Source organism: Cavia porcellus, unplaced genomic scaffold, assembly GCF_034190915.1.
Source record: "Cavia porcellus strain 051 isolate PalLab524CR breed Dunkin Hartley unplaced genomic scaffold, mCavPor4.1 scaffold_22, whole genome shotgun sequence".
NCBI lineage: Eukaryota > Metazoa > Chordata > Mammalia > Rodentia > Caviidae > Cavia > Cavia porcellus.
The window spans coordinates 62130870-62150267 of record NW_026947505.1 but is presented as its reverse complement, the minus strand read 5'-3'; the positions used below and the strand labels follow the sequence as shown (position 1 = coordinate 62150267).

The window sequence follows — 19398 nt, the reverse complement described above, 5'->3', positions numbered from 1 at the left end:
ATTTGGGCAGTTACCTCTGAATCTAGTAAGAAGTATCTGATAAGAAAGGATCTCTCAACTGTGTCTCAGTGGACTGAGGCCCTCTAGCTGAGGGGGTTTCCTTGTCCTAAGGAGATGGATGGGTATGAAGGTGTTCTGAGGAAGCCTAGTCTCTTGGTTTAAATGGCAAAGACAGATTTTTAAGTACAGCCCTCTTTACCAACTGGGCTCTTCAGCACAGTGTAGTTGGGATTGTATTTCTAGGGCTGTTGAGACTCCCTGAGTACCTGTGGCACTGAAGGGTGGGACTGTCACTTTGGAGCCCCTGAGGCAGGCCAAATCAAAGGATGGTCCCCTTGATTAGAGCTTGGACCACCTCAGCTGATCTTTCAATCTTGCAGGTAAATGCCTCTACCAACCCAGTGAATGTCTGCCAAGACCAGGAGGAACTGAATCCCCTTTACTCTAGGAAGGTGGGTAAAAATCTATCTGCCAATTTTCTCTAGGATAGGTCTGAGGGATCCTTGAATGCAAATGTGAACCAGGAGTCTGAGTGTAGAGAAATGCAAAAATGGTACCTTTTAGATCTAACACTGTCAACCATTTGGGCCTCCCAAGGATCTGGGCCAGTAGTGAATAGGGTTTAAGACCTGCAGGATATATGGGAATCACAGCTCCATTAATAAGTTGGAGGTCTTGTAGTAGCCTCCAACTCTTCAATGGTCCTTTGGACTCTCAAGATCGAGGAATTGCAAAGGACACTGCAGGACATCAGAAGACTCTGGGATTTAAATTTTGGTGGTATTTATTAGCCCTTCTCTGGCCTTTGGCCTTAGAGTGCATTTTCTGTGGAGTGGAAAGGAGACTGAGTCTGTAAGATGGATTTGAATAGTCTAGTTGAATAGTCAAGACCCAGGTGATTTTTCCTGTTGATGTTCATACTTTCAGGTTAATCTCAATCTCTTCCAGGAACAGAAAAATGTATCCTGGAGCTATTAGGATAGTGGCTTCCATTCAAACTAGATCTTATCTTAGCAAAAGAGGGAACTCTCTGGCATAACCAAAAAAGAATGAGTAAGTAGAAGAGCTCCCCAGCTGGAATTTAAGGAGAATGTAAAAAATGAAAATTATGACTAACTGTCTTTCCTGATACCCGTCTCAAGGCCTTGATAGCAGGAGAAAGGGAGCCAGACAAAGGACACATAAAGCAGTGCCAGTGTTGAGAAGAAAGTTGACTTCTGAAACCTCTACAGTTAAGGTTATTCAGGCCTCCTGGAGGGCAATAGTGTCCTAGGAGCCACAAAGGCAGGTCGTAGGCCCTTTCAGTCCTGCTGGCCCATTATGTCAGACCTGTTTGGCTCCTGGAACCTTTTTCCCTGGGAAATAACAGCCTTCCAATGGTCCCCTTGGCAATCAGGATAAGCTTCGGGGGAAGGGTGATTATATTCTTTTTTGAAGTGTCCTGAGTTCTCAGATTTGTAGTATCTGCCTGTGAAAGGTTCTAGGGAGCCACTGGATGAGTGACCTTATAAGGTGACCACTAAAAAGACTGTCCTCTTCCTATATCTTTGGTCCTGCTTGTTCACCTTCTCTTGATCCTGGTTGAAAAGATTGTGATAGTTAGTCTCTGCAAATTGTCCCGAGGATGCTCTGATCCCAAGGCTAACCTCTGCAGCTTTATCCTGATGTTCAGAGCTGACTGGATAAGAAATCTTCCTCAGGGAGTCCAGGGGACTATTTGCTAAGTCCTAGTACCATGGATGCTTGGATGGGTGGTCCTTGGGGGTCAAAGGGTCCAGAGTCCTGAGTTGTCCCTTGCTAGGATTATTTCCAAAAGGTGAAAAATATTTCCAAAAGATGAGAAGTATAAAATAAAAAGCAGCCTTTATTCTGAGAACACGGAGAGAGATGACCGGCACCCTCACCACTGGCGTCCAGCGATCTCTCCGGCAGACACGTGGCGTGGGGGCATGTAAATAGCCTCCGTTTGGGGTGGCACCTAAGGCAGGCATTAGGGATGCACAGGTAGCCCATTGGTCCTAGGTTTGGCGCCATATGTAAATTTCCAGGGGCAGGAAGATGGCGTCACAGGTAACTTCCTAGGGGCAGGGGAGATAGGGGCTCCTGCTTCCGGTTGAGGCTTTCCTGGCTACAGTGTCCTGTCTGGGCCAAAACCCTTTCATCCCTAGCCTTGGAAATCTATCAAGATGCATCTGAAGAAGAGAATGTCAGCCCTTCTGGTGGACGGACATAAAAGTCCCAACCAGGAGATTAACTCTTAGTGAAGGCTTATGAGAGAGCTCTGATGAAGTCCATACCACTAGGAATGAACTGAGTGTAGTTTACTAGCCTGAACAAAAAAAAACTCTCGCTAACTGGAAGGGGCTCCAAGGAAGGACTCTGCAAACACCTAAGTGTAAGGGTTTATATGCAGATCTTGATGGGAAATTTGGTGGTGGTGGGAGTGTGAAATGAGGCTGTATGCCACTAGTGGATGCCATTTTTAAAATTTTGTAGTGGATTCTGGTAGTGCAGGGTACAAAAATGGAAGCTATGTGCAAGGTCACTGATACGAAGGGATAGATTTTGTTAAGCCTTTGTCTCTTGCATGTCAGTTTCCAAGGTTGACCTCAGTTCACTTGGGTCCGTGTCCTAACTGCCTATTGTCTTTCTATGTCCTCTCAGGATTAGACCTAAAATATTCCCTGAAAGTCTCATGGATTCAGAATAGGGCTTTTGGAAAGTGACTGATCATGGGCCTGGGCAGAAGACACCTCCCTGAGGGCAATCTGGAAGGACTCACGCACATCCCTGCTCCTCCCTTTAATTTCTGCTTCCTGGATGCTATCTGGTGAGTGGCTTTCCCCTGTCACGCCTTTCCTCCATGATATTTCTGCCTTGAAGTTGGTTGACCATAAAAAAAAAACTTGGAGACTTCTGAAACTATAAACCAAAGCCAACTGTCCTCTTTTAAACTGTGGGTGTTGGGTATTTTGCCCCAACAACAGATGGTAATACACCCTCCATAACTCTGCAGGAAATGGGTGCATTGTGAAGGGAAATTGCCCAGCTGCTTCTTGGCTGAGCACTGAATTGACTGAGGCCTGCTTTCTTTGTCAGTCATGACCAGGCTTCTCCAGGTCTGCGGACAAGGAGTGACAGTGAGAGCAGGTCTAGGTCTGCATCTGGCTTTAAGGGATTGTAATGTCATCCAGCAGAATGGGGCCCAGTGAATGTTTATCAGGTTACCTTAGTCATTTTTCCTGCTCTGTGGAAGTTAAAAAATATGCTCAAAAATCCATATGTTCAAATCCTAACCCCCAGTTAGGACTCTGAAATGTGCATGTATTTGGAAATAGGGTCATTCTAGACCCTATTATTTATTTACTTATTTAGTTAGTTATTTATTTAGTTGGTTTGGATGAGGTCATACTAGAGTAAGAGGCTCTGGAATAAGTATGACTAGTATTCTTTGAAAAGGTAAAATAAGCATGTGCACAAGGAGAACTGTAGGTGAAGATGAAGACAAAGGAAAGGTGATTCCAAAAACCAAGGAACATCAAAGATTGCCGGCAAATGCCAAAAAACTAGGTAAGATGCAGTGTTATGGACTGAATGTGTTCCTGCCAAATCATGTTGAAATTCCAACCTCCAATGTGATGGCATTGGAAGGTAGAATACTTGAGAGGTAATTAAATCATGAAGGTGGAGTCTTTGTGAATGGATCTGTGCCCTCATGAAAGGAACAGCAGAGAACTCTTCCTCTCTCTATCATGTAAGAATATAAGAAGCTGGCAGTCTGCAACACAGAAAGAAGGCCCTCACTAGAACTGGATTATGCTGACATCTTGATCTTACACTTTAACTCTTTAGAACTGAAAAATAAAATTTCACTATTTATATACCACCAAGCCATGGTGTTTTGTTATAGCAGACTGAAAGCCTAAGCAAACTGTCTTGAGACAGGCATGGAGCAGTTTCTCCCTCAAGCCTTCGGTGGAAGCAGCCTTCTGACACTCTGATCTCCGAAGCCTCCCCTCTAGAATGGTAAGACAATAAATTTCTGTTGTTTAAATCACTAAGTTTATGGTAGTTGGTCACAGCTGCCCTCAAAAATGAATGCGGAATGCCCAAGCACTTGATACACAAAGCATAAGCTTGGAAAAGATTTAAAATATAGCTTCATCTCATGATATTATTTATCAGTTCGCTAATTCATTTTATAATACACATTCACCTAGAATTAATAGTTTTAGTAACTAGTAGTATTTACAGTAAAACCAACAATTATTTATCCAGGACAGCATCTGCTTGAGTCTCTTTCTAGTTTTATGGTTCTGTGATTTTATCAACAAACTGTGTGTCAAAGCTAATTGCCTCATGATAATCCAGATTAAAATCATATTTCCATTAATACTGAGGATTTACCTAAAAGGCTTAAGGGATTATCTGCAGCAAAAATTGAGGAGTAAATCAGTAACTTCCATTAGGCTGCAGTTGATTTTAAAAATAAACAAAAATTATAAACTTGCATTTTATTATCAGTAACATGTTTTAATCATGTACTCTTTGCAATTCACCATATAAAGTGCTATAGAAATATAGAGACAAGTGATTATGCTGCAGCCCCATAGGTCTTCCAATGTACTTAGAAATGGAGCGCGAATAAGTGGAAATAAATAACACAAGTTAGACTGCTCATAAAAAATACTTATCTAAAACAGTGTAAATATTCAGTCTTACGAATAAAGAAATCAGTGTTCCACTCTATCATATAAACGCATCTTTGGGTATTTCTCCTTTGAGTAATCTCTCTGATTCAGTTAGAGCAAGGTAGATTGTGGCTATTTCTTGCATTATTTTCTGTTGGATGATTCTCCTTTCCTTCACTTAGCAGGGAAGAATTGCAATAGTGAGGTCCTGGGAGTGAGGCTTCTCAGTTGTCATTCCGTGGTTCTAAATGAAGGAGACCGTGGTAAGGTGCACAGAACATAGTGGGAAAATCAATAGTGAAAATGGTATAGGCACATAGGTAAATTATTTCTTTGTTCAAAATATAGACTTCATTCCCAGGGTGAGAGTCTGCTGCCACAGAACTAGAAGTGGCATGTTAGAGTAGAGCTCCAGTTAAGGATACTGGCTCATACCCAAACAAAGTATAGCTTGTCTATGAAGACCTGGTACATATTTCTCATCCTCTTTCTGCTAGTTCTTCTTTCCTGCCTGTCATTTGTGGAAAAACGTAAAGTTAAAGTCTTCCACTTGAAAACTCTTAAATATCTTAATTCTGCAATTCCAGCAGACCATCACTATTGACATTTTATTTTTCAGTCTTTAATGCATCCAAATCATAATTTTTGAACACAAAAAACACACACTTCCCAACTCTTCTGCGTGTGCTAGTATCCCGTCACTAATTCTGTCTGTTGTTTATTAGTTACTTCCCAAATACTAGACTAAAAACAATTACCATAGCAGGATGGAAAAACAACTACCACGGTAGGAAAGAGCACTGGATTCTAATGCTAAGCCTATCCCTAAATATGGGTAGTTAAGACACCCCTGTCCCTCCTGGGTGTGTTTCTGCCTGGCTTGTTCATCATAGGGCGGCCTCAGTTACACAGTGACCCAGCACAACATGATCAGGGCAGCAGATTTGTTTTCTCTAAAACAGTGAGATAAGATGGGTTGCAAAGCATAGCCCAGAACTAAAATCAAGACCACTTATACAACACTGTTGAATCTAAAAACTAAGCCAATAAAGCCAGAAACAGAGGTCCAAAAATAAGTCTTCATCACACACATGAAATCATAGGGCACAGCTGTTGCAGTTAATTTCAGCAGTTGACAGGAACATTTTCACGGTGTGCCATCTCTGTCTGTATTGTCCTCACCTCTATGCAGTTTTGGTAGAGACAGCTAATTTTCCATTTCTACCAAAGGATATACCCATGACCTAAGCCACATCAATTAGTATTTATCTTGCTTGGGAATTTAATTTTGGGCCAGATTTAAAAAAAAAAATCTAGCAGCAGAAGCCAGCCAGATTTGAGTCCTTTCCTGTTGCTGAGATCCCCAGAGCTGCCCTTGTCTCCTAAGAGATTACTGCAAAATCATGTAGTCAGGAAGTGTGAAAACCAACAGTTGGGTGTAGGTCTCTCTGGGGCCATTCTGTTTGTGATGACTGTAATATTCAGACCATGGCTGCTAAGGAAACAGGGAGAGTAACAGCCCTGCAGGTAGGCAGACCGCCCTAGCTCCGGAGTTTCTGAGGTGGGTGCATCCGCCGAGATAAATAGCTCTTGTTGCAACTTGGCTTTTCCGATGTTTCTGAAGGCCTTCTGGAATCCCCTGTTTCACATTCCCTAGTTTTCTAATCTTTCAAATGAAAATTAATTCTTGGGTTTTGTTTGTTTTATATATTTTTTCACATTTTTTCCCACTAGTCAAATTTTCAATGATAGTTTCTATAGTCAAGAAAAAGAGGAATTATGGTATTGATTAAATAGCTCCAGAGGGCTAAAATTACTTCATTGAATCAGACCAAAATCACTATGATAAGACACCTTTTAGTTCTATAAAAAGCAAGTCTATAAGAATGTGGAGGGACAGATATATTATGAAAACTGTCCAATGCAGGGAAAACTGGAATGAGAAAGAATATAGCCCAGTTACAAAAGGAATGGGAAGTAAAGGAACATGTTAAATACTGGAAATGCAGCGGGCCATTTATAGAAAACTATTTTAGATCCCTATGAAATAGTTTTAGTTTGTTTGTTTGTTTGTTTTCCGAGAAGTCAGGCTAAGTAACTCAGGTTTTCTGCCTCAGTTTCCCAAGTGCTGGGATTACAGACATCCATCACTATGCCCACTCCATTGGGCCATTTTAATCATTATCTTGTATATATTTAATTGGTCTTGTTGCTGTTATACCTAGTGACTTATCTGGGCCCTATTTTAGTCTGTTCTGTCTAACTATCAGTAACATGCTATGAAGCTTTACATTATCTTCTAATGCCTTACAAGTTTTTAGTAATTTTTAGAAAATTTATTGGTTATTTAAAAAATCTTTTCTCTCAGATGAATTTTAGTTTCAACCTAATTTTCTTTTAAGTGTATAGAATATATGGATTAATTCCTGGAAAAAACTGACATTTTTTTACACTATTGAAACTTTATATCACAAGGAACTCACTATGTCTAGCCATATGTGTGTTTCTTTATGTTCTTTCATAGATTTTATGGTTTGAGCTTTGCACTTTTTAGAAAATTTACTTCTAGATGTGTAGTAGTTTTTGTGCTATCATCAATGATATTTTTGGCCATTATATTATACAACTTCGATAAGGGGCAGCTAGCTATTTGGCTGTGTTACTGAATTCATTTATTACATCTAACAGTTTTTTGAATGATCCTTTCATTAGTTTACAGAGATAGATGCACTGATTTTGCAAATGAACAAGTAATATAATATTTATAATTCTTATTTTCCTTGTTTATTAGCTAGGACCTTCAATCTTGAATATAACCAATTATGGAGGATATTGGGTTTATTGGGCTTGTGATAATGTTCCATTACTCGATATAATAATCAAATGTTATTTTGTAAATTAAATTATAACCTTTATCAAGTAAAAAAAGTTTCCTTTACTTCCCAGCTGGCTAAATTTATTAGTGATAATAGGTTGAATTTGGTTAAACAAAACATACACTATACTGGGAGTCATTTGAAATGACTATATAGTATTAACAGGGCTACACTAATTTCAGGAGTGTGTAGGCTCTCAGGGTTCTTGGCAAAATTTAGTTCCTTATGGTCATAGTACTGTGATACCTGTTTCTTGCTGGCTGTCCCTTATGGGTTCCTGTTACTTCCTAAAGTCACTAGAAATTGTTTGCATGTGACTTCTTTATAGGTTAGCAACATGGCAAGATGCTTAGCAACATGGCAGCTTGCTTCTTGAAGACCAGCATGAGAATCTCACATTCCTGTCTCCTAAGTGAAGTTTTTCACAATGTAGGTAAACACAGGATGGTCTTGTTCTAGTCTGTCCTCTGTATCAATGCCCTATTCTGTTCTGTTCATATTTATCACATTCTGTTCTATAAAAGCAAGTCACACAAGAAAAGACTATACATTTTAGTGGTATAGGAAGTTGCATATATGTTTTATTTAACTTTAAAATATTTCACTAATTTTGTGTTCATATATTTTTTCTAAAAAATTCCACGGTCTCTTACTGATTCCGTAATGATGATGGATGTTATAGTCTCAATCAACTGGATTTGTTTTCTATATAATTAACTGCTTCATTCTCTTCAGCCCTTTACAGTTTTTGGAGTTGTGTCAATATTCTCTTTCTTGTGTTTTGACTTCAATGTTTACTTCAAACTTACTTAATTTCCTTCTTTCCGGTTTCCTAATGAATATATTTAATGCGCATACGCAGACACCATGTATTTTCCTCTGGTAGTGGATTGATAAATATTTTTTCAAAGAACTTCTAAATAGTTTGAAGAAACCAGTTGGTGAAAGAAGCTTCAAGAACAGGAGCTGAGTGTAGAGCCTCAGCTCTGTGGTGGGATGTGGATTTGCACAGCCACAGTTCAGCTCTCTTGTTCCTTTCCGTTTCCATCTCCCATTTTTTCCAGCAGCTGTTGCTCTATTTCCTCTCTCCTCTTTTTTATATAGCTGTCTTTTTCTAGTCCAGAAAATTGATAAACTCCCTCCCAAATGGCTTCTCCAGGACTGCCCACATTCCACAAGTGGATGCCAGGAAAGAAAAGGAGGAAAAGGAATGCAAAGAAAAAGGAAAGACGGGGAAGCTGTGAGAAAAATAATGGAGAGCAATAGACTCCTGGAGTCTCTAAGATCCCATAATTATTAACACTGTTTTACATACAGGGAGTTTCATACGCTTGCTGATTGACAGATGCAAATTCTCCAGAGGATCTGAGAGATTTGGGCTGTAAGAACTAGATCTCCGTGCAGTGTTCAGAACTAACGTGGTGGTAAATTAAGTCAGTTTTATTCTTTCAGTGATCACATGGCTTCACTGTAACATTAGCTCTGTGGGGCTGAATGAAGTGTACCAGGCATTCTCTCCAAGACTCCATCTTTGTACTTCACTGATTTGGTCAGGGATTCTGGCAGATCTGGATATCCTCCAGTGATGGCTGGTAGAACAGTGGCTTCCCAGGCATGTTCATCTCTTAACCCCCTAACCTGTGCATGCGCCCATACCCGGCAAAGGGTTCTTTATACATTTGATAAGGGATACTGAGATGAAGATGTTATCCTGGATTATCCACATAGGTACAATGTAATTTGCATTAAAAGAGAAAGAGGGAGGCAAGTTAATCATAGAGGAGGATATGAGACAACACAATGATGTAAGTTTTGGCTACCAAGATGTACAGGAAGCTTCTAGAAACAGAAAAGCAAGCAAAGAGATTTTCCCTAGAGCTTCTGGGAGGAAGACAAGTCTGCTGACACCTTGATTTTATCCTCTCCAGACCTATGGTAATTTTTACCTCTGGAACTGAGAGATAATAGATTGTGTTATGCAAGTTATTAGCAGCAATGGGAAACTAACACAAAACAGACTTCTGAGCATAAATACTGCTTGGTAATTTTATGAGATCTAGTGTTTCTCTGTTTGAGCATTAGATTTGTATAAGGCCACATTTGTTCGGCCCCAACCTCCTCCTAGGTTTCACAAACATCACTATGAAAGCTTGGGAACCTTGTAAATTGCATAAATTGGACTCTTCTCCTGCACTGAAGTCCTGGCCCAGAGGTCTTATTCAGAGGATGTCTCTGTCTCTGTGAACACCTGTACCTCTGCAGGCTGTCATTCCTCCATAATCCTGTTGTGCTATTCCTAGAGGTTTGGGACTTGGTTAGTGAACCTCTGGAGTCTGCCCTGGGCTCCTTCAGTCACCTGTCTCCTAGGTTTAGCATCTGCAATCCACTGAAGACACAGAATGCTACTGAAGGAAGGAGCATCCAATGGTCAGAGTCTAGGCAAGTGATTCTCATCCACACACCAACCTCAAGGAATCCATTACTGCCAGGAATGCTAATCGGCCATCAAAAATTGAATTTAGAATATTTCTATGTTTATAAAATCTTGGAAGAGTCTATTTTTAGTCATTCAGTTATTTTATCTCTTTCATTCATCTACAGGGTTTTGGCATAGTTTTTGTTTTCTTGCCTTTTTTCGCCCCACTTTTTTTTAATATTGGGAATAAGACTCAGGACCTCATGTTTTCCAGATAGGCTCTGTACCACTAAGCTGTATCCCTGGCCCTCAGCACAGTTTTAGTTGTTTAGAAAATGGAAAGTAGCACAAATGACATGAGCTAAGCAGGGCATGGTGGCAAACACCTGCAACCCTGGCAGAAGGACTCCTGTGAGTTTGAGGCCTGCCTGGGCTACAAGAGAGACCTTATCTTAAAACAAACAAACAGACCAACAACTAGACAATCAATTAAGCTTTTATCTGAGTGGAATGAGTATCTTAAGATATTAATGAAAGGAACCCAGGGTCTTGCCAACAGAATAGAATACGAATTTATTAAGAACAGGGATTTTTATCTGTTTTGTTTCCAGTTGTATCTAGCATACTGTAATACACAGTAGGTACTGAATAAATGTCAAATGAACAGAAAGACAAGTAGGATCCCCAAGCTGAACGCAGGCCTTCGGCAGGTTGTGTCTGCCTGAACAAGCTGCTGCCAGAAGTCAACTTTGTGCAAGTTAATCTGGTGGAAACTTAATTTTGAGCATCAGTCTAGTTATACTTCCTGGAGGAATCCAGGTATTTCAGCCCTTTCACCTAAGTCCAAGGGTTTAAGTATAGACTTCTTGTTAATTGTGCATTTATGGTTCAGATTTTATTTCTATGATGATTCTCAAAGGGTGAACTGAAATGTACATTGGTGACACACATCTGCCTTCTATTTTGCTCCTTGAGAGACAGAATACCACATGGTTAGAGTAGCACCGGACCGGAGCCGGGTGAAGCAGCTGGCTCACATTTAGATGATTCTTTAAGGATGCAAAATTCAACCTCCCTGCTAAACATGGGAATTTAAAGAATTCCTTCATTTTGTGATCACTTACGCAGTGTAACTTCCAATACTGTTTTTATGCAGTTTGAAGTTTGGTGGGATTTCTAAGAAAACAAAATCACCACTTTTAAAATATTGTAACAGGCTGTGAATGAATTGCTACCATAATTGTCAGAGTGCATAAGAGACATTGAGGAAACTTCATGGACATCCATGCTTGTCTAGAAAACGGATATCCTGGAGCAGCCTGCCACCTTCAGGATAACTTCCAAATTAACTCCGTCAGAGAACGAACAGAATTTTCAAACACCAAACCTTGTAAAAACATGCCATGATAATCAGTAGCGAAAACTATATTCCTTGCTTCCGCTATGATTCAGCGTTACATTTAACAACTCGACTTTTCTAAAACCCGTCCCTTTGCCTCAATTTTTAAATTTCAATTTGATCTGTATATTGATTTCTTTTTCACTATAAACCAGTGAAAAACAACCAGTGTATTTTAGTTTACTAAGCAGAGCCGAGAACAACTAAAAGCAGACTTTGTGGAAAAGTCAGTCCGGGTGGGTTTCTTTTATTCTGTATTGGTCACAGGATTTCTATAAAGAAGTTTAAGCATCAAAGAAACCATCAGAAATGGAGAGAAGAGGTGGAGGCCAGGGAGAAGGGCAGAGAACGAGTAAGATGTGCTTTTTCCAGAATGTACTGACTTTCTGTCAGTCAGTTAAACTACCTTTCAAGTTTACAAATTAAAAAAAGACCATAGGAGAAAGCCAAACAGGATGACTTGGTGCTCAACAGTATACAGAAGTAAATCACATTAGTAATAAAAACAGAGAGGTGGCAGGGAAGTGTAACTAAAATGAATACAATTCGGTTAAATAAGTTGGAAAAGGAAAATATAAGAAAATGGGAAAAGAGAAAAAGGTGGCTGAGAAATACATCAGACAAGAACTCAAGAAAACAAGGGGCATAGAAACAAAGCGACTGAGAACAAATATTCATCGAGAATGTTCATCCTTCCCTCATCTTCCTTTCACAAGAGCAGGAAAGGGGAATTTTAGACGCTTGTCTGATCTTCGGCAATGACCTGCGAGCCGACTTGGACATCAACGTGCCCCGTCGCTGCGAGGCGTCCTCAGCAACCTGTAGCCCAGCAGCTGTACCCCTCCAGCTTCGCTCCCGGGGAGCGGGGCGGGGCCGGACGTGGACACGCCTCCGAGCCAACCACGACTCCTGGTTGGGCAGCGCACAGAACTGCGGCCCGCCCGAGGCCCCGGCCCCGCCTCTCCCACTAGAGCCCGCCCCTACGGCAGAGCGTGCTCGGCCCCGGAAGGAAGCGCGCCTCGGTAATGAAGGGCAGGGACGCGCTATATGGCCTCCTGGCCGGCAGGGGGCAACGCGCGCACATTTCGCCACTGTTTTCCAGCGCGCGGCCCCGCTTGACCGCAGCGGTGCGGGTGCGCCCAAAGGTCACCCACGTGCGTCGGGAATCTGGGTGCATCATGTTGTAGGGAGTATGGGAGCTCGGGTGAGTCGGGCGGTGAGGAATTTCAACTTAGAGAACCGAGCGGAGCGGGAAATCAGCAAGGTGAAGCCGTCCATGGCCCCGAGGCACCCGTCCACCCAGAGCGTCCTGCGGGAGCAAAAGAGCGGTGAGCTGTGCAAGGAGCCGCTGGCGAGGGGCGCAGGGCGGGGCGACCTCGGTCTCGGCCCGGAGACCGGGCGGGAGCGCTAAACCAGTGACATTGAGGTCGTCCTTTGCAGCGCCGCGGAAGGTGGGCGCCCGCGCCTCGCTCCTGCTGCTCCGCTGCTCCTGCTGTTGCACTTAATACGTGGCGAGAAGATTGGAACGGGTTAAGATAATCAGCTCGTGTGCAGCCCAAGTTTTCTCAGGAGTCTTCGGAGAAGGATATCTAAAGTGCTTTCCGAGCTGTCCTGAGGATTATTTAAAAGAAAGTGGCCTTTGTGTTAAGTGTGCAGGAACTTAGGGGAAATTTTTCCTTTTTTAATATTGTGACTTGTTTTTTTTGCTTTGTTTTTTTGTCCTTAGACCATGCAGAAATTGAGAGAGAAATTGCGAGGAAAAATGAAAAGCTGCTGTCTTTACTAAAAGATGTATATGTTGATTCCAAAGATCCTGTATCATCCCAGGTGGTAATGGGTTTTTAAGTAAATAAATAGCTTATTTTGGGGCACTGGGGAAATGATTAAGAGAAATATGGCAAGTGGTAAAAGTGAATTCTTTGCAAGTGTAAAAATGTTGGAGTAGTTATGGCCAGAGTTCAATGCTTTGGCAAAAGTTTAAGCATAGTGGTCCAGACAGGACACCAGCCTTGATTGTTGGGTATTTACTAAAATTCTAAAGGTATATGGAAGTACTGCTTGAATACATCTATGTAGGTTATTGGTATTATTTCAGAATTTGTAGGATTAAGTAAGGTAGACTTAAGTATAATTTTTAAAATTCTGTGTATTGAAATATAGTTTGATCTTAAAGACTCTGCTAGTGTTGGGTTTGTGGGATGCAAATAACTAGTTTATTAAGGTGTATTCAGATAGGATATGTAAAATTAGGAGCATCAAAGAATACATGAGCAATAGTAATCCATATAATATTTGTGTTCATCCACATAATATATGCAAGTCCTTATGTAATTAAGTACCATCTACAAATGCTTTGTTATAGTGATGAAAAACAATCTTAGAGCTTAATTCCCACGAGGCTTGTGATATGTGGGACACAATAATTAAATAGATGAACAGTCATACACAAATAATTATAAGCAGTGTAAGAATGTATCAAAAGGGCCTGTTTGAAATTGGAGGATGACAGATACCTTCTGTCATCTATAAGTGACACTGAAAGATGGATCGAAGTTTGTAGAGGGGTGGTTCTAGGTAAGATGAACAGTTTGAGTAAAGGAAAAGGAAGTGCTGACAACTTCCATATTTTTTTTTCCATTCTAAAGTTTTTTGGTACTAGCTATGCATAGGCATAAGTTGTATGCACATAATTATTAATACAATTTTCATAGAAGCAAAGAAGATAGGGGCTGGGGATGTGACTCAGTAGTATAGTTTTTGCCTTGAATGCACAAGATCAAGGGTTCGATCCACAGCACCATAAAAAACAAACATAAGACGATTGGTAATTGGAATGGTTCAGTTATCATAAAAAGTACAGGGATTGATGTACATTTGTAAAAATTATTTTTAAGCTAATACTGAGTAATATTTCCAGTATTGTTTCTGATATGTTATACGAAATAATACAATTGAAAATTGGCTCTTGGGGAGTGAAAAAATAAACTTTCAATATATAAAACACACATACATATAGTATATAAAGAAGTGTACAGTGGTATCAAAATTGCACAGGAAGCATTAGAAAGTCTAAAATGACTCCTTGGTGCTAATGAAAAACTGAATTGCCCAAGTTCTTTGCCCCGTTTTTGTTTTGAGCAGTTCATAGTTTTCTTAATGATTTGTGATGTCTTTAGACATGGGTGGTAATGTCCCTGTCATATAGTGAATGATGTGCTTTCTGACTTTTTGACTTACTGCTGTTCAAAATTCTGTCCAGTATGTCAGGCATTTTTGCTTAATGACACAGGAAGACTGAGAGCATTGTGTGTCATATTTTTAAGCTAATACTGAGTAATATTTCCAGGATTATTTCTGATATGTTATACAAAATAATACAATTGAAAATAAACTGTAAAACCCTAATCTGGCCAGAATTTCAGCATATTACAATTTAAGGAGTAGCAAAGCCCTGTTTGAGTTTTGTGTGTAATTGATTTAGAATTTATAGGTTAATTGAAGTGGAAGTAACATCTTTTGATTGAGTTAATCACACTCAAAAAATGGAAGAAGCACTAAAGAACAGATGGAAAATTAAGAGGTACATTATGGAAACCAAAGGGAAGTTAGTTACAGGTTCCAAATTGTTGTGGTCCGCAATATCAGATGTACTAGATGCTGTAGTGAGTCATAAGGTCTGAAAATGCCTCTGAATTAAGCAACTGGGAAGTCATTAACTGTGACGAATATTGTCTTTTAAACCTTAACCTAAGGGAGAAAAACTCCTTATAAACAAAGGAGTGAGTTTGGGGTTTTAAAAATGTAGTAGTGTTTTCCAAGAAGCAGTAGTATACCAGGTACAGTGAAAGCGAAAGAACAGGAACCTGATTGGAGTGGCTGGGTAATAGGAGTGGAACAGGGAGCACAGATGCAGAGATGGAGTGTGAGTCAGAGAGACGGGGGCGGGGGAGAGTGTGTGTAAATTACATTAGAGGGAGACTAAGTTTGTTTTCTCAGAAGAAACGAGATCCCTAGCAGTATTTGAATGTATTCAAGGAGTTTGGGGCATTGAATATGAAATGCATTCAGACAGAATGGAGTAGATCAAGTAAGCTACTGGGACAGCTTCAGAATTCTGCCTTTCTAAAGCAAGTGCAGTTTTTAACCTAAGCATTCTTGTTGTTCTTTCAGTGTATTGTTTGAGTTTACCTTGTCTAAAATGTTTGAGGTCAGGCTTATTTCAGTTGCATATGCATAATGATGTATTTTGGAGGATAGGACACAAAATTCATTTGTTTCATATGCAACTTATATGCTTACTATAACTTAAGGGTAATTCTATACAGTATTTTTGGTATGCCTGCTTTATGACTGTGATTGTCATAGGGAGTAGGTGTGGAATTTTCTACTTAAGAGTGTCATGTTGGCACTCAAAATTTTAGAGCATTTTGGATTTCAGATTTGTATATTAGCAATAGTCAGTCTATGTGTGAAATAATGTGAATGGTATTTATTAAGATGGTATTTATTTTTCCAGAACTACCTAAATTGCCTAGTGATGGTAGAATTAGAATAATGGAAAGAGAATATGGAAAAAGTGTTGCCAAACTGTAGCTCATTGTAATGGGAAAACACAGTTTTGGGAACCGTGTGCTATAATTTTTGGAAGAGAAATAGTGTAGATTTGATTTGAGAAATGTGAAAACAGAAACCCAAAGTATAAATAACTTAAAGGACAAAATAAAGGATAGATGACAGACATGAGGGAGGTAGCTTTTTTGCAAGTGGGAGAGGGGTCTAGGAATGGAGAGGCTGGAGAGGAGCGGCAGGAGAGAGAATTAAGATGTGGGGTAGACATGTGCCAGCTCCCCATAAAAATGTAATCAGTAGGTTCTGCACAGGTGTGCAAATACAAGTTTTTTCAAAGTAAAAAGATGCCAAGTCTTATCCTAAAAGTCTTTTTTTTTTTTGATATTAGGTAAAAGATGCTGCAACACAGCAAGAGCCAAAGGAATTCAGACTACCAAAAGGCCATCACTTCGGCATGGACATTAAGAACATTCCCATGGGCAAAATTTCCATTGTAGAGGCTGTGACACTTCTCAATAATCATAAACTTTATCCAGAAACGTGGACTGCTGAGAAAATAGCACAAGAATACCATTTAAAACTGGAAGATGTAAATTCCCTTCTCAAGTATTTTGTTACTTTTGAAGTCAAGAACTTTTCTCCTGAAAACAAGAACATAATAGAGTCAAAATGAAGCAAATCATGAAATTATTTTGCTTATGTGAACATCTCATTCCCTTGTCCATTTCCTCATTTTTAACATATTATGGAAATCACTGAGTATATAATGTTGAGAGCATACTGTTTGAGAATGTACTATTTATTGAGCTCTGTTGCCTTTTCAGATTGTTTATAGAAAGTATTTTTTAAATCTTTTAGTTTTGTTTAGGCATCGTTCCTGTGTCAGTATGACTAATCATATGTACAAATTTGTTATAAAGAGAAGTAATGTATTATTTTGGGAATATGGTAACAGTTTAAATGTTAAATGAAGAGTCACATGATTTTTAGTTCAATAGCATAGTTCTTTTATAACAACAAGAGAACTTTAATTAGTGTAAATTTATATTTTAAAACTGCAAGTCACTTCAAACCATTTTGCTTTATGTAAAGATTAGTAGTTGAATCACTAGTACTGCTGTTTCTGAGCCATCTACATTGTGTGATTAGGTACCTGTAAATACAGCTTCTATTACTTGGTATCACACAAAGTACTTCCCATGTCACTCTTTAGCTTGCTGCACTGCTGTTTAGTTTTATTTATGATTGTATATTACGAACAGGACAGTAATTGGGTAGTGATGTGGAGTTTCCATTTAGGAAACCTGGGGAACCTTGGTCTTAGCACCACTACTATGTGATCATAGAATTGTCCTTACCTGCAAAATAAGTAATAATAAATGAAAGCATTTTAGGAGTAACTACTAGGCATTAAGGTGCTTTACACATGCATTTGATTAATATTTGCCACTGTTATGAGGAAAATACATTTTACAGTGAGAATTGGAACAAGGAGCTTCAGTAACTTCAAAGATTATGTAGTGTTACACCCTGGATTTAAACTCTGGTAGATTGCTGTCAGAGCCTTGTGCTGCTGGGTGCTACACTGCATTGCCTTTGTAGGTTCATAAGAGCAAGATACAGATTTCCTGAAAGAGGACTACTTTTCAGTGCTTGCTGATTAAAGCTTGGTGACTGGGTGGGTGAGACTGTTCTAGGAATGCCTTAAAAATATAACCAGCGACTTTTGGAGTGTGAGCTAGCTAATCATATGTGCAAGTGGACTTCCACCAAATTTTATTGTGAAGCAGGGTGAGCAGGGGACAGATGGAATAGTAATCTTGAAGAAATTTGAAAGAAGGAAATTTTCTGAGTGGTGAGGAAGGGAAGAAGAAAAAATTATTTGAGGTAATATTTGGGTTAGCAAAGATCAGGAGAAGATGAAAGAAGGCTGCCAGAACTAGGATCCAGGTGGCTGATAAAGAAAAAAGTTACCGCAGAAGAAAGGGATCACTGCAGCACAGCGGTGGAGTTGGCAGCCTCCCCATAGAAGGTACGTGCATCCCAGTCAGAAGGCTCTGTTAGCAGTCCTGAAGGCCATTTGGGGACCTGGATATAACTATCTTGCCTCAGCTGCGTCACCATCTGGCATGTCACCATCACTTAGATACCCTTTGTTTAAAGGAATACACTATACAGTAGAGGATATTTTTCGGCCTACAAACATTTGAGCACAGACATCCTTTTCCCATATGTATTCAATGCCCTTAGACATTTAAATAGGAAAGGAGTTCGGGGGAGCTTCTGTATATTTGGAAGGACAGAACTAAGGTGGGTCAAAGTTTGGGGTTTGGGGGTGTGCATAAAGATGGCTTATGGCTAACAGTTGAAAATGTAAGGAAATGAGCAAATCTAAAGCACTTACACGGTTCCACGCATCTCAACTAGGCATCACTCATTGCTTGGGAGTTACTGTCTTTGTCCTGGTAAAGACCATTGTCCATGAAACAATTCAAGACAAAGATCTGTCCATTGTAAATTGCATGTCCTCTGCTTTAGGAATAAGTGGATTGTTTACTAGGCGGAATAAAATATCAGAAACATGTATTTGGTCTAATTCTCTATGAAAAACAGAAATCCAAAGCTTTAAATCCGGAACATTTGGGTCACTAATTCATGATACATTTTGCCATTGTCAGTTCCCCAGCAATAGAACGGGGTTCAGATTCAGCCTCACCTGACTGTAGCTTGTAATGGTTGATACGTGTGTCAGTTGAGAAGTCTGGAAGCTTAACCAAGTAACTCAGCAGTTGTACAACCTAGTGTGTAGAGGACATGCCCCTGCCCTCTAGGTTGTTCATTGTGTCAGTTTGAAAGGTTTAACTGAGTGACTCAGCAGGGGTCAGAGGCCTCACTTAGTAAACACCCAGAGCTGGTGTAGGAGGGGGGCATGGAGATGGTCTGAGTGCTACGCTCAGGGGAGGGTAGCCCGCTTACAATATAAGGGAGGAAAAGAGGCTTGTCCCCTCGTCCAACCACCGCTTTTGCTGCTTTTGCTGTGTTCTGACTTAAACTGTTGCCCCTCATCCTGCCTTGCAGCCAGATGATTACAGACTGAAACCTCCACGAACTAGGAGCTAATAAACTGTTCCTTCCCTAATTTGGGGTGTTAGCTATTGTCTCAACATTGAGGGAAGACTAACCAAGACTATAGCCATCTTTAGTTCTAACCACTGTGATTGCCTCTGAATATCCCTGGTTGGTTTTCCCTGCATGGTTTCCCAGACTTCTATATGTAGTTGAGACCAGTATACTGGTGGTGGAACTTCATATCCACACCCTGGTGCCTAGTTCCAGAATGTGTATGACTTGGACATTGGCTTTACCTGGACCAGGTACCTTCTGGCCCAAATAAAGTCACTTTTGCCTTGACCACTTGGTCTGGCTACTATCTGGACCATGCTTCTA

The 19398-nt window shown here is 40.2% G+C and overlaps 1 protein-coding gene and 1 long non-coding RNA gene across 2 annotated transcripts in view; both read left to right on the top strand.

The window, feature by feature from the left end:
- LOC134472143 (uncharacterized) overlaps window positions 1-7867 on the top strand; it is a 31344-nt gene extending 23477 nt beyond the window's left edge. The window contains exons 2-3 of the long non-coding RNA XR_010042024.1: window positions 381-452; window positions 2665-7867. This is a non-coding gene — a long non-coding RNA (uncharacterized LOC134472143). The remainder of the gene's footprint in view (window positions 1-380; window positions 453-2664) is intronic.
- Window positions 7868-12500: 4633 nt separating this feature from the next.
- Window positions 12501-18537, top strand: Ndufaf4 (NADH:ubiquinone oxidoreductase complex assembly factor 4). Its single transcript, XM_005002626.4, has 3 exons — window positions 12501-12710; window positions 13109-13209; window positions 16340-18537. Exons 1-3 carry the CDS (start codon window positions 12575-12577, stop codon window positions 16622-16624), a joined length of 522 nt encoding a protein of 173 aa, XP_005002683.1. The 5' UTR covers window positions 12501-12574; the 3' UTR covers window positions 16625-18537.
- The last annotated feature ends 861 nt before the right edge of the window (window positions 18538-19398 follow it).

Bases quoted from the DNA above. Each gene is read 5' to 3' on its own strand.
- Ndufaf4 (XM_005002626.4), top strand. From the start codon at position 12,575: ATGGGAGCTCGGGTGAGTCGGGCGGTGAGGAATTTCAACTTAGAGAAC. The intron at 12,711-13,108 runs GTGAGCTGTGCA...TTTTGTCCTTAG, and splicing joins CCTGCGGGAGCAAAAGAGCG to ACCATGCAGAAATTGAGAGA. The intron at 13,210-16,339 runs GTGGTAATGGGT...TTTTGATATTAG, and splicing joins AAGATCCTGTATCATCCCAG to GTAAAAGATGCTGCAACACA.